Source organism: Apiospora marii, assembly GCF_038362585.1.
Source record: "Apiospora marii strain CBS 49790 chromosome Unknown utg000002l_segment0_segment0, whole genome shotgun sequence".
Classification (NCBI taxonomy): Eukaryota; Fungi; Ascomycota; class Sordariomycetes; order Amphisphaeriales; family Apiosporaceae; genus Apiospora; species Apiospora marii.
In genome coordinates, this window is record NW_027117373.1 from 5,115,994 (window position 1) to 5,134,945 (window position 18,952).

An 18,952-nucleotide genomic window follows, 5' to 3' on the forward strand; every position below is an offset into this window, starting at 1 on the left:
TTATAATTAAAGCGTATATATAGTTATAATAAATAATATAAGAGGTTAGATTTTTAAAAATCTTTATAATATAGAAATAATTTAATTAAAATAATATAACTTTTATTATAATTTTATTATATATATTTAATACTTTATTTCCTTTATTATTTTTATTTTATTAAATTAATAATTATAAATATATATTTTAATATTTCTATTCTTATTTTATTTAATTTTATTCTATAAACTTATAAAAATATTTAATATATCCTTATATTCTATTAATTCGAATATTATTTATAATTATAAAATAAATATCTTTCGATTCATTTTTTATTTAATCTCTTTATAATAAAGCCTAGGTAATAACGTTAATATATTATTAAGGTTAAAATATTCTTTTTAATCCTTATTATATTTTTTTTTAATAGTTTTTTTTTAATTTTATTCGCGATTTTATTAATTAATTTATTATTACTTTTTAATTAGATTTAATTATAAATAATAAGGTATTAAATATAAAAAATAAGTTTTATTAAATATAGAATATTTAAATCGTTAAATTTTATTATAATAATTTTATAAAGCTTTAATTCGAAATTATAAAAAGTAGGTTATTTTAATAAAAATATTAATTATAAGTTATTAAAATAATAAAGCTTCTTTATATTTTAAATACTTTTTATAAAATAATAATATACTTACGATTATATCGCTTTAAATTAATATAATTAAATATTTAATTAAATAAATAAATAAATTTTATATTAATTAATTATTTAATAATAAAAGTAAATTTATTAAAATTCTACTTTAATTTTTAAATATATAGGAAACGTAAATAATTTTATAATTTAAGGTTTAATTATAAATAAAATAATATTTTTTTATCTTTTATAATAAGTTAAAAATAATTTTTAAATTCTCGATTTATTATTTTTAATATTATATTATATTAAATAAAGATTTCTTTTTTAAAGGATTAAGAAGTATTTAAAGCTTTAAATATATTTAAATAAATAATATTACTTTTTAATATAAATCGATTAATAATACGTTAAATCGTAATAAATAATTTCTTAAAATAATAAAAAGATATCGTTTAAATTAATAATTATATTTCCCCCCCCCCCCTTTTAATTTTATATACCATTAAATATATTTTAATTATAATATTAATATATTTTTAATAAATACCTATATTTATTAATAATAATACGTTATTAAATAACGATATATATAATATCGATCGATTTAATAAAAATAGAAAATAATAATAAATTGTTAATTTTATACTTTTAAAGAAATTATAATATAAAATATATAAATTATTTATATATTATATAATATAAGAAAAAAGGTTAAAAAAAAATAAATTAGATTTTAATAATATAGTACGCTGGTCTGTACTTATTAACGCCGAATTAATAAAGTTAGCCTCGTTTTCATACTTATTTAAGTTTTATTAATTAACTTAATTTTAATTAATCTTTTCTTTTTTCCTTTTCGTCGTAAATTCTACCTATTTCTAGAATTTAAATATAACTTTACTTTATTAAATTTTAAATATATAACTATTTATAATCGCTTTATATATCGTTTAATAATATATAATTTTATTTTTAATTCCGAATCGAACGATACTTTTTACGCTTTAATACGATAAAAATAAACTTTAATCGCGTTTTTAAATATATACGAATAAATAAATAAACGTGCGTTATAATCCGTAATAAAAACGATCGTACTATCTTAATTAAAATAAAAAAGTATATATAATTTAATTTCGAAAATTAAACGAAATTAATTAATAAAAGTGTTTATTAAAATATTATTAAATTCGATCGTTAATCCTTTAATTATTATAGTTTTTTTTATAACGCCGGAAATAACCCGACCGTTATTTTTTAAAGTAATAACGATTCCGATTTAATTAAATTTACTTTAATTTAAACTTTTATTAATTTAGAAAAAGTTTAAATAAAAGTTTAAACTTTATAATATATTATTATAATTAACGAATTAAATAATAAAAATTTATAAACTCGATTTAATTCTTATTTTATAAAATATATTCGCGATAATTATTACTTTACTTTTCTTTTTTATTTTTAAATTAAATTCGGTTACGTTAAATAGTTTAATAAAAATAAACTTATTATATTTAATAAGTTTAAAAAAATATATTAAAATCCTGAAAAATTATGTTAAGAAATACGATTTATTATTACGGTCGTTAACGTCCGGATTGCGTAAATATTAAACTTTTATTAATAAATAAAATCGTTTAATTTTTAATAAAAGGTTATTATTATTTAAATTAAGTATTTCGTCGATTTCGTCGATAAAGATTTATATAAATTAATTACCGATAATTATTTAACCGATAATTAACAGAAAATTAGTTATTTAAATTTTAAAGTTTCTTTTTTAAACGAGTATATTAAAAAAATTAGGTAAAAACTGGGTAATTTTTAAACCTTTATTATAAAAAAAACTTAAATAATTAATAACTTTATTTTTAATATTATTAAAATTAATTTAAACGCTATTAATTTTTAAAAATAACTTTATAACGTTAACGTAGCTATTACTTTGCTTATTTAAAATTATTATACTAATACCCTTTTAATTATTATTAATATCGGAAATATTTATTATAAAAAAAGCTATAAAGTAAAAATTAACGATTTTTATAAAAATAAAAATAAAAATAAATTTTTTTTTAAAATTTAATATAATTAAGTTAAAAATATACGTTCTAAAAACGCCGATTATTTTATTGCTAAATCTTAAGTCTTTAATACTATTTATAATTATATTAAAAATTAATAGCTTTAAAACTTTTATCCTTTTTTTGCGATAACTATTTAAATTAAGTAAAAATACCTAATAAACTTTTAAACTATTTATAAAACCGCCATTTCGATTATACTTTTTAAGAAAAAGCGAAAAGAAAATACGATTAACTTAAAATAACTTCGTTAACCGAATTTTAAAAATTTATATTAAACTTTATTTATTTAACCAAAAAAAAGAAATTTTTTTAAACTTTATAAAAAAAAGCTTTTTATAATAAATTTATATCGCGAATTATATTATAAATATTAACGAAATATTTTAACGAAACTATTAATTTTAATATATATATTAAATATTATTAATAAATAATTTAAAACTATATTAATATTAATAAAAAAAAAAGCGTAATAATAAAATAAACTTTATTATTAAAACTAAAAACGATAAAAACGATAAAATTAATACGAATAATAATTTTAAAAAAGGCGGTAATTCTTTATTTAAACAGCCTTTTTTTATAAACATAACGTTAATTAAAACCTACCCCCCTTTTATTATTATAAAAAAATTTAAAAATTAATTTAAAAAGGCCGATATTTTAATTATTATTAAACTAGATATCGAAAAAATAAATATCCCTTTAATTAATATAATATAAAAAAAAAAAAACCTATAAATATTAATAAAATTTACCGCTATTACGGAAATTTATCGTTTAACTTTTTATTTAATAGTTAAAAATTTAATTAAGCCTTTATAAAAGTAAAATCAATAAAAAGTTAATCTTAAAAAATAAGGATTCTTTTTTAAAAAAAGTATTAATTAATATTAAAAATAATTTAATAATAATAGTATTTAACTTTCTATAACGATTAATTAAAAAGTTTTTATTAACTTTTAAATATATTATAAATAATAATAAATTATTATTATTTATAATTATAACGTTAATCGATATAAAAACGATTAAATATTTATTTATTAATATAAAATTTATAAATAAATTAATTAAACGCTTAAAAACTCGGCGAAAAACCGAATTTAAACCTTATAAAATTAAAAGCTTTAATAATAACGTTTCCTAAATAATTAATATTATATTAATCGTTAATATATATATATATTATTAGAATATAAATTTAATCCTTTTAATAATAATCGACATAAATTATAATATAATAATTAATAAAAAATAATTCGAAAAATATAATATAATTATTTATTTAAAAACTTAATATTTAAATTACTTAAATAATTAAAATCTTACCTAAAATATTAATATCTTTATAAACGATATTAATAAATTATTACGCTACTTAAGTTATTAAAAAAATATAAACGCTTAAAATAAAGTCTTTAAAGTTTAAATTAAAAAAGATAAATAAAAAAAAATAATTATCTTTTATAAACGAAAACTCGCTTAAATAAAGGGGAAAAAATAAATTTAGGCTTCGAAATAACCTTAATAATAATACCAACCCTTAAAAAAATTAAAATCCTCTTTTATATTATTTATCGATTAAACGAAAAATTAATTAAAATATAATATAATTTAAATAATAAACTAAAAAATTTTTCGTTAATAAATATTCGGAAGTAATTCTCGCCCCCGAAATTATACTTTAATTAAAAAAATAAATATAATTATTATCGCTTCGCTTAAAACGCTATAAAATAATATTAATAATAAATATTTAATATCGCCGTATTTAAAATAAAAAACTTTTATCGAAACGTTAAAAAAAACAACTTTTATTAAATTATTATAATAACTTTATACGAAATCGATAAATTTATATAAAAAAAAAAAACTTTTAAAGACAACTTATTACCGAAAAACGAGAAAACATTATACCGTAAAATAAAAAAAATAATCTTTAAAATATATAAAAATTATTATTATATTTTTAATAAAGCTTAATTTAATAAATTAATTAAATATCGCGGTTTAATAAATTATAAAATCGAATTAAAAAAAAATAAAAAGTTTAAAAACTTAAAATATAGCCCGCTTTATAAAATATCTTTAAAAAAGTTAACCGTAACTTAAAAATATATTATTAAAAATTTATAAAAAAAATTTATCGTATTAAACAACATCCTTTAAACCGTATCGATATTAATAACCTTTAAAAGTAATAACGGCCTTCGTTTTTATATAAATTTCCGAAAATTAAACGTTATTATAAAAAAAAACCGTTATCTTTTCCCCTTTATTAAAAAAACTTTCGACCGAATCTCTTAAATAAAAATTTATATAAAAATTAATATACAATAAACGTTTTATAAAATAAGCTATAAGAAAAAAATAAAAACTTTATAACGTTTAAAATTAAATATAAAATATATAAATATAAAATATTTCCGTTCGAATTTATTAATAAATTATTAACGTTCTAACGTTTTATTAATAACTTTTTAAAGAAATACTTCAACGATTTTTATTATACTTATATCGATAATATTCTTATTTATTTCGAAAATTCCTTAAAATATAAAATATACATTTAAAAAGTATTTAAAAAATTATTCGAAACTAATATTTAAACCGACTTTAAAAAGTATAAATTTAATATTATAAAAATTAAATATTTTAACTTTATTATTTAAATCGATAGTATAATCGTTAATCCCGGAAAGATTTCCGTCGTAAAAAATTAAACCCTATTAATAAACGTTAAAACGATTTAATTTTTTTTAAAATTTTATAATTTTTATAAAAAATTTATTAAAAATTATAATAATATCGTTAAATCGTTAATAATATTAACTCGTATTAATTAACTTTAAATTTAAAGAATTAAATAATAAACAATATTCGACGGGCTAAAAGAAATTTTTTTATAAATATTCGTTTTAACTTATTTCGATTATAAAAAAAAAATAAAAATAAAAATTAACGTTTTTAATTTCGTAATTATTAATATACTTTTTTAAAAATAAAGTAATAGCGAATAATATTTAATAAAATATTATTCGAAATCTTTTTAAAAATTAAAATTAAATTATCTAATATATAATAAAAAAATATTCGTAATTATATATAACTTATAATATTAATAAATAAAATTTATCGGCCTTTAATATAAAAAATTATTTATTATTATTATTAATTATTAAATATTTAAATATTTTAAAATAAAATAATACTTAAATTTATATTAAATATAATAAATTAAAATTTTAACGTAATACGATTTCGTTATTATTTATAAGTTTAAAAAAAATAATACGATCGTTAATATATTATTTCGAAAAACGAAAAAATTAAAAACTTTAAAATTAAAAAAAAAAAAATAAAGAGTATTAAATAATTTTTAAACCCTTAAATATTATATTAATATTTAACTTTAAAATCGAGATTATATTATTAAGTAACGACGTATCGCCTCCGAACTTATTAAGAATTATTTTTATAAATATAATATTAAAAACGAATAAACGAATTATTAATTTAAATATTTTTCGTAAAAAAGTATATTTAAATTATAAAAATTTTATTATAATTAACAAGCTTTTTTTATATAAAAGGAGGTTAATTATATTATTTATAAACGATTTTCGGATAAAAACAATTAAAAATATATATTATTAAATAATAACAGTGTACTCGAATATAAATAAAATTAAGAAATTAATATTATAAGGTTATTAATAATCGGGATTAACTAACGATTATAACGTATTCGTAACTAATTATATATATAAATTATTAAAAGTTTTTTAAATAAAAACGCTTAATAAACTTTAATTATTTCTAATCCCTAATTAATTTTAATAAAATATCGTAATAAATTTTAAAGTTATAATCCTTTTAAACAAAAATACTAAATATAATATAATAATAACTATAATCGACCGATTAATAAATAAAAATTAAACCGCCTTTTATAATAAAAACGTAAATATAAAAAAAGTAATATAATTATACTATTAAAGCTCCTTTAAAATTTATAATTTCCCCCGTATAATTATAAACGATAAAGGTATTTAATTTATTTTATCCTTTACCGACGAAATTTATAAAATATTAGGTATTAAATAAACGTTTACATTAATAGCTTACTACGATATTACGGGATAAATCGAAATTATAAATAAATATATAAATTAAAAATTTCGCTTTTTCTTAATTTATTATTAAAATAATTAAATAAACGTACTATTAATTTTAAATTATATTTAAATAATTTTCCTTTATAAATTATTAAAAAGAATAATATTTTTCGAAATAAAATAAAGTTTTAAATTATAAATTTATTTTAATTAAAAAAAAAAAAATCGATAATTTTAAAAGTTTACCCTTTAACGAAAAATTAAATCGGGAATAAATTTAATAAAATATCGATATAATTAAAAATTATATCGAAATTACGAAAATCGTATTAATTTCCTCTTAAAAGTAAATATATAAATAAGTAAACCGCTATTAAAAAGAATTTAATTTTAACGTAAATAATAAGGTTTTTATAAAACGAATTGCTAATTTAAAAACCGATTAGTCCGGAAATAAACTAATATTCCTATATATATAATAATTAATATAAATCCTTTTTTAAAAAAAATATATTTATAAATTTAAAATCCTTAATTTATAATTAAACGATATTTATTACGTCGACCGTTTATTAAAAAACCCGGATAACCCTTTTTTAAAATAAATCCCGAAACGGCTAATTAATAAAATAATAAATTCCGAAAAATTAAATTAATCCAAATATCGAATATTTTAAATTAAAACTTTACGAACTTATTATAAAAAGCTATAATATAAAATCGATTAAGTTAATTAAAAAAATAATAACGTATAATACTTTATTTTCGATTTTAAAAATTTAACGAAAAAATTAAAAAAATATTATCGATAAAATTTTAACGAAGCCGGGCTACTAATAAAATTAATTAAATAAAAACGCGCCGTTAATGAAAACCGTTTCGATAATAACTACTTAAATAACGAAATACCCGAGTTGAAAATAACGCGACGTTTAATTAAAAAAAAAAAATAAATAATATAAAAAATTATATAATAAATCGTTAAAAAAAGAAATATAACGTTAATTATTCGATAAAAACTATAATTAAAAAATTTTTTATAATAAAATATAAAAAAATTTAATTATAACGTTATAAAAATTAAAACTTTATAATTAAATAATTAAGTAAATACTTAAAACTATCCTTATTTTAGTTAAAAAATATTAAATTTAAATCCCTATTAAGCCGTTAAAGCGCCGCTTTTTTACGAAAAAAAAGTAATAATATAATACGCTAATCTATACTTATTAACGCTAAATTAATAAGATTAACTCCACTTTTATACCTATTTAAGTTTTATTAATTAATTTAGTTTTAATTAATCTTTTCTTTTTTCCTCCTCGTTATAAATTCCATTTATTTTTAGAATTTAAATATAACCTTACCTTATTAAATCCTAAACGCGTAACTATTTTAAATAAAAATAATACTTTAATTTAAAAAAATAATAATTAATTTATTAATTTTATATTATATATATATATAAATATATATATTAGATTTAAATTTTAATAACAATATATTAATTAGAAATTATTTTTAATTTTAAAAAGTATAAAATAATTACGTTTTTTAAATATAAATAAATAGGATTAATTTATTTCCTTTTCCCCTCCCCCCCGGGTATTTTAATGATATAATAATATTATAAAATAAAGTTTTCCCTTTTATAATTATATTTTATAAAGTTTATAATATTTAATTATTAAATATAATCTATTATAAATTAAAGTATTTATTAAAGTTCCTCGCTTTATATAAATATTAAATTTAAAAATAAGTTATTATTTAAACGTTATAATTATTATAATAATAATATTATTAATCGTTATATAATAATATAATATAAAATAATATATTAATATATTAATATATTTATTTATTTTATAAAAAGCCCTTTTATAATATAATTTCTTAATATAAAAATTATAATTTACTTTTTAATTAAATAATATATATAAATTTATTTTATATATATATATATTAATAATATATTTTTATTCTTATTATTTCTATAACGACGTTAAATATTAGAATAAATTATTAGCCTTTATTATATATATATAAACCATTAATTAAATTTATATTATTTATAAAACCTATTTAATTTTAATTTATAACTCTTTAAATTATATTTTTATTATTTTTAATATTTATATTCTAATTAAATTATAATAATAAAATATTATTACTTTATATATTTTATTTTATAAATATCGTTTATAATATTAAAATTTACCTTTTAATAATTTAAATTTAATATAACAGTCTTTAAATATATTAATCTTATTTAATCTATTATAATTATTAATTATTTAAATTAAAACATAAGCTTTAAGATTATAATTTATTAAATTTAAACGTTATTAATATTAATAATAAAGTTATAAATTTAATATAAACACTTTATTTTATATTTAATCGACTGCTTTAATAAACGAGATTTATATTATTTATTAAATATATATTTCTATTATAATAAAATATACCTTTATATATTAAAAATTAAGTTTATAAATAATAACGATTAATTAAATAATATTTTAATATATTAATAAAATTATTTAAAATTCGATTTATATAATTAAAAAGCTACTTTAATTAAAGTTATAAAAAGTATAAAATAATATAAATAATAAATAAATTAATATTTAACGTTATATAATATTATAAAGAATTTATGAAATTATTATATTATTATTTAAATAAAATAAATCGATTAAACGTTTATTAATATAAAAAAAAAATAATTAAAAATAACATTAAAAATAATTAATAATATTTAAATGTATATAAATTAATTATTTAAAAAGCGAATGATTTATAAATAATAAATAATAATATATAGCTTTATTTTAACGATTATATTATAAACCTTTTATAAAGGATCGATAAAATCGAGGCGATATTAAATTATTAAAGTAATTATAATTAATAGAATTATTACTTTAAAAAACGTAACCTATTAATATTATTAAAAATAAAATAGGTTATTATTTATTTAAAATAAATAAAAAGCTTTTAAAATTATAAAATAAAATAAATATAAAATAATAAAGTAAATAAAATAAATCCATCCGCTATTTAATAATATAAATACTTTTTTAATCGATAATTTATTATTAATTTATAAAGTATTTAAATTTAAATTAATAAATTAAACAAGATTTTAAACCTTTTAATTAAAGGTTTTTTATTAAGAAAATATTATATTTTAATTTAATTAATTATTAAAATAAGTTACTATTTATAAATCGATTAATTATAATAATAATTAATCGTTATTTTAATTATAAAAAGTATTTTATAAAGCGATAAGAAATATAACTATTTTATAAAGGTATTAAAATAAAAGGTTATTTATTAAGGAATTCATTTTTAAAAGAACTTTATTATAACGGTTTAATAATTAAATAATTATAACGTTATTTACTATATAAAATAAAGTATTTATATAATATAAATAATAATATAAAGGATAACTTTATTAAATAAATAAGTGTTAAATTATTTAATTTATTAATTTTATTTATATTATAATTAAAATAATTCTCTTTAATAATTAAATTACTAACCTTATTTTTATCCTTATTAATATTTATAGAGTTTATTATTATTCGTTTTATATATTATTAAAATAATAAATAATAATATATTATTAAAAAAATCCTTTTAATTATAAGGTTAATTATTAAATATAAATTATAGTAAAGTATTTGAATAATTATAATATTTATATTACTTTTATTATTATAAATTATAAATTAAACTATAATATTAATAATTTAAAGGTTAATTTAAATTTAATAAGTTTTATAATATTAAAATTTCTATTATTTCTCTTAAATTATATTTAATATATTAAAACCTCTTATTAAAAGCTCGCTTCGTTATCGATTTCCTTTTTTATTTTAATATAATATTTAATTTAAAAGAATTTAAAATCTTTATCCTTTACTTAATTAATCTTAACGTTTTAAAAATTAATAACTTTTATTAATATTTATTAAAGAAAGCGTATATTTACGATTATATTCCTTTATTTTATCGATTTATTCTTAATATAAATCTTTTTATAATTATATATAATAAAGTTATTTATTTCTTTATTAATATTATTTTTAAAGTTTTAAAAGTTGATTTTATAATATAAATTAAAATCCCGTCCTTTTTTATTAATATTTAATTCTAATTAAAAAATAATATAAAAAAAGTTAACGTTAAATAAAACGATATTAAAATTATATTATATAAACTTCTTAATAATATAATTATATTTAATTAATTTAATAAAATTATTTTAATTTTTTAATTAAAAGTTAAATAATTTAACTTAATCCTTATTAAAAATACTATCGTTATTATAACGGAATAATAAAGTTAACTTTAAAATATTAATTATATTAATTTAAAATATGATAGTTAAAATCCTATTTTATCCTTTAAAAATATTATTAATTTTAAAATTATATATATTATAAAAATAAAAGAAATATGAAAAATAATATATAATATCTTTTATAAAGATATCCGTTAATAAAATCCGAATAATATAATCGAATTCTTTTTATTAAATTTATATAAAGATTTTCTTAAAGACCTTATCGTATTATAATATAATTAAATCGTTATAATAATTAATAAAGTAATTAAATATTACTTTTATTCTAATTAATTATTTAAAGAATTAATTTATTTAAAAATTAAACGTAATTATATAATAAAAAAGATAAATAACGATAATAATATTTAAAAAAAGGATAATATAAAAAATAACAATAAAAAATAAAAGGATTTATTTTATTATAATAATAATCTTATTATTATATAGTTAACGTTTTTACATTATTTCCTTCGCCTATTAATTAAAAAATCGAATATAAATTAAAAAAAATAATTATAAATAATAAAAAAGGGGAAAATTATTAATAATTAATAAAATCCTTTAAAAAAGATTATATATATATATAGTTTATAAATAAAGGTTTATAATATTAATTATTATATAATAATTAATATTTTATTATTATAAATAGTTATAAATTAATTATTAAAATAAAGTTTTTATTATTTTATTATTATTTATTACATTTAAAGATATTAATATAAATTTATTATACCTTTAATATTAATAATTATAAATATAATATAATATTATTAAATATTTATAAAATATAAATATATATACGGATATCGGTTATAGTTACTAGCTCCTGGAAGGCGAGGAAGGCCTTTTACGAACTTTCTGGCGTATTCCCTGTAAGACCCTGAATGACCGACGTATTATCGAGGCAGATATGGATTATCGTGCCTGGGTCCGTTTAATAGGCTCGGAGTAGACCCTGCCATGCCCCGACAGCTTCTCCGTCAAAGACCTCCGCCAGCCCTAGTCGGCCCTTTCCCTGCGCTACTTTCCGCCCTTTCCTGTATAGGGCGAAACCCCAGCCCACTGACTCATCAGGTCCTTTCGACCCATCCGAGAAAACGATGAGGTGGGTGTCGGGAAGCGTTGACTGCCACGCTGCGAACTCCTTCGCCGCTGTCTTCTTGTCTTTCTGCGGCTCCTGCTTCAGCGCATATCTTTTCGGAAGGTACTGCGGTCTCGGGAAGCTGGGCAGGAGTCTGGCCGCTCTCTGGAGCCTGGTCCGCGCGGGCTGTAGAGAGCCGTAGCCGCGGCCCGGTGGATAGGGCCGCAGCGCCGTCCGCGCGGTCAGCATGTGGTCCTTGTCCGTCGACTGGAGCCGCTGTCCGAAGCGATAGTACGCTGTCTCTAGTGCAATTCGTGCCGTTGGGACACCCGCATCCCTGTATAGTGTGGCTGTAGGTGTTGTCTTCCATACAGGCAGCACAGCCCGGATCGCCTCTCGCAGGACCCTGTCTACTTCGTCCATGTGCGCCTCTTGTCGGGTCGACACCTCCAAGCTCAGCTGCCGGCTCGCTGTTCTCCGGGGCTTCGTGCGCCCCTCGTACCATGCCTCGGCCAGGATGGGGAGGACGCAGGTGAAGATGACCTTCCGGAGGGCTCTTGGCGGAGGACCTCACCGGGTATTTGCTAGGCTCCGAATGTGCTGTACGACGATCCGTGCCTGTGCCGCTCGTTTCTTCACGTGCTCCGTGAACCGGAGCTTCGAGTCAAACCAGACGCCGAGCCATTGTACGGGCTGCTCTGCGGCGCGCACAGTAATCCCATGATCCCGTACCGTGACGCTAGGCAGATTCTCCGGGTTCTTTGCGCGTGTGAAGTGGAGGAGCTCGCTCTTCTCCGGGTCGATCGCGACTTTTTTTCTTTGCCCCAGTCGAAGACGTCGTTTAGGTCGGTCTCCAGCTGTCGTGCGTTATCTTGGAAGGACTTGCTTGCTCGGTAAAAGCAGACATCGTCCGCGTATTCAAACCGGTGTCTTGTGTCCTCGAGCAGAATGTCTGCGATGTAGAGAAGAAAGAGAACGGGGGAGGCGGGCGATCCTTGCGGCAGGCCGCATTGAATCGTCTGTGGTGCTGTTGTGACGTCCTCGAGTCGGATCCGCGCTTGCCTTTCTTCCATGAAGGAGCCCACAAACTTCACCAGCTGGGTGGCCCAGCCCTGCTGCCTCATCCGGAGCATAAGCCGTTTCTTGAGGGTTGCGTCGAATGCGCCCTTCACGTCCACGGTAAGAATCGAGGCCGTGCCCCTGTTCTCTAGGGAATGCTCGATCTCATGTGTCAAGCAGGCGAGGAGGTCCGAGGCAGCTCGTGTTGGCAGGGCGCCCGCCTGTTGTGGGCTGACCACCTTTTATACGAGCGTTATGTTTGCTATCCTTCTCGCGACGAGCCTTTCGAGGCCTTTCCCGAGGCAGGAGAGAAGGGCGATCGGTCGCCAGGAGCGAGGGTTTGAGAGGTCTTTCTTGTTCGGCTTCCGCAGCATCACAACCTCGGCTGTGCGGAACGGACGTGGGTGGTGTCCTATCCTCAGGCAGGCCTGGAAGAGAGATCGTACCGGTTCTTCGATGGAATGCCAGCACGATTTCAGTAGCCGCACCGAGATGCCATCGGCCCCTGGCAACGTGCTCTTGACCGCGATCGTGGCGGCTGTGAGTTCTTCTCTGGAGATGTAGGTGTCCCAGGGGAGGACGCGCCGCGGTACTGTTGGGGTCTCTAGAGGGTCGTCCTCGAGGTCTTCGGCGTCCGTGAATCGCTCCAGGAGAGTCTTGCGCAGGGCGTGCGCCTTCTCTTCCGTGTCCTCAATCGTCCTACCGTCGATGACAAGAGGGGGCGCTTGCAGGACGGGTTGTAGCTTGTGCCATCGAACCACCTCGTGTAGGTCTTTGTCGGACTGGATCGAGCCGATTCGCTGTCGCCAGTATTCCCGCTTTTCCTTCCGGACTACCGCGAGGAAGCGTTTTCGTTCTTCTAGGTGCCTCCAGTCCCCTTGGTGGTGTCGTCTTGCTCGTCGGAACGCATCCCGGGCTTCCCGGCAGGCGTCAGTCCACCACGGCGCGTCGTGACCATCTTTCGCTGGCTATCTCCCGACCGTTTCCAGTACTCTTCGTAAGAGGCTCAGGATCTCCGTTGTCTGTTGGTCTAACTGGTCCGTCGTCGGTATCGGCGGGAGTGGCGTGAGGTTTTGCACACCCAGTTCGACCGTGCCGGCAAAGGCTGTGAGTTTATGTTCTGGTACCGAGTACCGAAACTGCGTTCCTGATGTTTGGTCATGCCAGGGGATCAAAATTCGGATTGTTTCGTGATCTGCTCCTGTTTGTAATCTCGGGTCCACTTCCGCCGCGGCGAAGGGGATGTTCGAGAAGGCTAAGTCGATGGTTCGTCCCGCTGCGTGTGTCGGGATCCCAATCTCCCCGATGTAGCTGAGTCCGTTATCAACAGCCCAGTCGTGGATCTCGATGCCCGCGTTTCGGGTTTGGGGCACGTCTGGGTCCCAGGCGCTGCACCATGCGTTGAAGTCCCCTGCGACTATGCCGTGGGGCGGTGGTCGCAGGCCTAAGAGGAGTCGTGTCGCCCGGCTTAGTGGTTCATGTGGGGGTTTGTATACGTTGATGAAGGTCCAGTGATCGATTTCAAGCCATAGGAGGTCTCTGGTCTTCCATGGTCGCTTTTATCTTGTTTTGAGTCTGCTGTCTTTCCTAACGTAGGTCATTACTCGGGGTTGGGAGGTGATGCCGTCCCAATTGTCCACCGGGACGTAAGCATTGTGGCCCGGGTGCGAGTTGAATCTGTTCCAGCCGTCGTTCGTGACGGATGGTTCCTGTACGAGGATCACGTCTATGTGGTCCTCCCAGCATTGTTGTAGTAAGGTCGTGTGTGCTGGCGGCGATTTGCCAACGTTGGCCTGCGCCACCTGCAAGACTTGCCGTCCTGGCCTGTTGCACGTCGAGGATCTCCGGTGGTTTGTTCTATTCATGGTCCATATCAGCTATGTGGTCGTCCACGCTATAGTTGATACGTGGGATGTTCCGTCGGCTGCGCTTTGGTCTGCTCTCGTGGGTGGGCTGAGGCAGTCTTTCTACGGCTTCCATGGGCACGTGAGTCGGGTCCTCTGTGGCCATTTCGGCGTTGTTCCTGACGGCAGTTGGCGTATCTGATCTCGGGCTGGTATCCTTTTGTGTGGTGCCGCTCTGGTTTGTTCCTTGGGGTTGGGCTGCCTTGACGAGCAGGCTTCCCGTCTGGCGGATCTTGGCCAGCTCACTTCGCGTTAGGTGTACTAGCTTGCCATGTCTCACGACCGGCTTTGCTGGACAGTTTTTGGGACTAGCTGGGGCCGGCCCATAGCAGTTCGCACATCGCGGGCGGTCTTGGCACGGTTGCGGGTGGCTATGACCCACTGGGAGCCGGGTGCTACAGTTCTCGCACCTATCCGTTCGCGTACAGACTCGGCTTGGGTGGTATCCTTGACAACCTGGGTTGTGTCGGCTAGGTGGCGTCCGCTTCTCTATCAGCCGGGCGGGCCCGCTCGCGCCGAAGAGCCGGAACGGACGGACTTTCGGCAAGAACGAGATGACGCACGACCTCTTGTTCATTCCCGGGGGCGATTCCTGACGCGCCCAGCGCACGCTTACTGGTTCGACACCGGTTTGCGCACAAACTACTCATAAAAATTAACTTAAAAGGAGCTATCATAACCCCATGCTTTCAAGGCTCGCAAAAAGGGTTCCAAGAATCGAGACTCTGTACCAACATATGGGGACCAGCTTACCGTGGTAACAAGTGACATGGGTGAACGACTACCCAATTTTCAATAGATGATTAGTGAATACTGGCCAGGTGAACATTCACTGTAAAAAGAACGAAGAGACGAAGAGATTTAGACCATCATCATAAGTTCAATATGTACATTGGCTATCTACTACTCCCGGCGAACAGCCCGCCCCCTACTGTAATGGATTCGAGAAATACCTCTCAAAACACCACCACCTCCTCGTCTCTTCGTTGCTTGTCGCTCAGGCGAGGCCTCCCGAAACCTCGGGAGCCCAACCCAAGGCTTGGCGATTCCGAATCGGCCAGGGAATTTAGACGACGGCAGTGCCGGTGTTCGTGCACTGCGCATGGTCGTTATCGCACTTGGCATTGCGCTCGGCGTCGAAGCCGGCCTGGGCCTTGCACACGGAGTAGGTCTTGGCGCAGTCATCATCACGGCGAGCGACACCAGTCATGGGCTTGGAAGCCTCCTCCTTGGTCGTACCGGTACAGGCGGTAAGCTCGGCGCCGGCGCTCTCGACATTGCACTTGTTGATGCATTGGGCGCGGTCGTTGTTGCACTTCTGGTTGCGCTCAGCATCGAAACCGGCCTGGGCCATGCACACGGAGAAAGTCTTGGTGCAGTCGTCGCCACGGCGGGCGATGGCGCTCTGGGGGGCCTTGGACGTCTCGAGGTCGGTGCCGGTGCAGGTCAGCAGCTCGTTGTCGTTGCTGGTGGTGGCCTGGCACTGGCCGATGCACTGGGCGCGATTGGCGTCGCAGGCGCCGTTGCGCTCGGCGTCGAAGCCGGACTGGGCCTTGCAGACCGAGAAGCTCTTGGTGCACGAGTCTGCGGCAGGGGCGGCCTGGGCGACGTAGGCCAGGATGGCAGTAGCGATAGCCAAGTTGAACTGCATCTTGTTGGTTGGTGTTGGACGGTTGTGGAGATTCAAAAGAATGGCTTGAGTCGATTGATTAAGAAGTTTGTATTTAATGCGTAGGCGTTAAAATTGAAGAAGTAGTAGTGAATGTTGGTGAGCCAAAAAAGAAAAAAAGAGAGAGCTCTATTCGGAGGAACGACGTCTCTTTCTTATAACCTGGACCTCTCTCCCTCTTCCTTGTCTCTTGGAAGCTCCACGTTGTGGGCTAAACCATTACAGCGTGGTTACAAATATTGAGGCATTGCGAGTCTTGAGCCTGACACTTTGCGATCGACACGTCACGGTCCCTGATAGCTGGTTGAGCGGTCAAAAGCAGGGGCGTCTTGCTCGTATTGAGAGAGTATGTAGGTAAATTGATGGGATTGTTTACATACCCCACAGAGTCAATACGGGCAGCTGTAGGGACTGCCGGGACAAGATCGGCGGTAGTCTAATGCCAACGGGCGGCTCTCGCTGGCAGGGCTGGGGAGATAGTCTCGGGGCAAGGCAGGCGGTGTGTTGTGTACGAGTCAACGAGGCACAAGGGGTGACGAGGGCTGAGGTTTGGTACTGGAGCCCTATGGAGCTAATTGAAGATTAAGATCGGCCGTCCGCCAAGCCCGTTGATGCCGGGGCCCGTATTACGTAAGTATAGAATTGTATACGAGCTGATGGTGGGTAGTTGGTGGAGATGATCGTGATCAATGAAGCTGTGCTGGCTCTAATAATAGCAACGGCCGAGTCCAAGTGCCCCGATTTAAGGCAGTAACTAGAGTGCCACGTTAATTGAGCCTTATAATACCTGCCGGCATCAGCTCGGCATATCCGTGGCATGATGATGGCAGATGGGGGTGGTCAGACTAGAAGCCTACAGGTGCGGACCCGTCGAAGCCGAGGGCATCGGCACCGCGACCACTAACAACTGCATCGTGATGCGCTAGAACTTACGATTAGACCTGGAAACAACAGCGTGTGCCTCCAATGACCGCCATACAACCCCAGTCTAATGAATACCCAAAAAGGAGTTATTGAACGATATCAAACAGGCCTTGCAATTTATTATCTTCAACTTCCACAGGTACCCCTGGCTCGTACACCGCCTCACCTACAAACGGCCCGGTAACGCCAACATCCATGTCCGGAGGAACTAGGAGAAAGGTAACATCAATACGCCGCTCGAGCTGGCTATCCAAAACAAGACGAACCGCTTCAGCCTCGCTATAAACGCCATCGACCGCATGTCGTAGCTCGGCAACCGCGGATACACGGCGCGCGAGCGGCTACATACCGCGCAGCTATTAGTCGCGACCGAGGCGCTTAAGTAGGGTGTCGATCCCGACTTCCTAACCAACTGGACCTGGCCGCAGGACCTAATAGAGAAGAATGGCAAGTCGCCGGGGCCCTTAAAGCTGTAGCAACCTCACCACTCATCTATTTAATTTGGCTGCTCGGTGCATGGTACGTGACGATACTTGCTAAGAATACGATTCATATTCTTTTCATTCGATTCTACAGTTATACGTATATAAGTTTTAGTAAATCGTTTCGGGATGAGGTTAGATGAATGTCAGAGCTCCGTAGTGTGAAACGAACAGTAAAAAAACTCACATTATTCCAAATTTGCTTTGATAGCGACTGTAGTCTTTGGATCAATTGATCGCTAACACGTTACGGTAAAACAGTTTCCCTTACTGTCCACAGCCTAATGTAAAGCATCAGCAGTCATTTCAATTAAAGTAAGCCAGCCGGTACCTCCCGTAATGAAGATGATGTCGACTTGCCACAGCCGGCGAGGTCTAGGGACATATTGTAACTTGTACAACAGCACCATACTCTGGCTGCTAGTAACATTGGAACTTATCATAGTATCTATATGCAGATTCGTTGTAGCTCCGTATACGAGGGCGGAAAGCCTTCCAAAACCGCTCCTAGTATCTTGCACGCCGAACATGGACGCGAGAACGCGGAAGGGGTTGCACCGTGTGCCGTCACTCCCAAAAGGCCAACCATCACCGACCAATCTTCAGCAGATATATCTGCACAAG

The 18,952-nt window shown here is 28.7% G+C and overlaps 1 protein-coding gene across 1 annotated transcript; it reads right to left on the minus strand.

Annotated features, from left to right (window-relative positions):
- Window positions 1-16,319: 16,319 nt before the first annotated feature.
- Window positions 16,320-16,904, minus strand: PG985_003341 (uncharacterized protein; the record flags this gene model as incomplete). Its single annotated transcript, XM_066823110.1, has 1 exon — window positions 16,320-16,904. One exon carries the CDS (start codon window positions 16,902-16,904, stop codon window positions 16,320-16,322), a length of 585 nt encoding a protein of 194 aa, XP_066690542.1.
- Window positions 16,905-18,952: the final 2,048 nt, after the last annotated feature.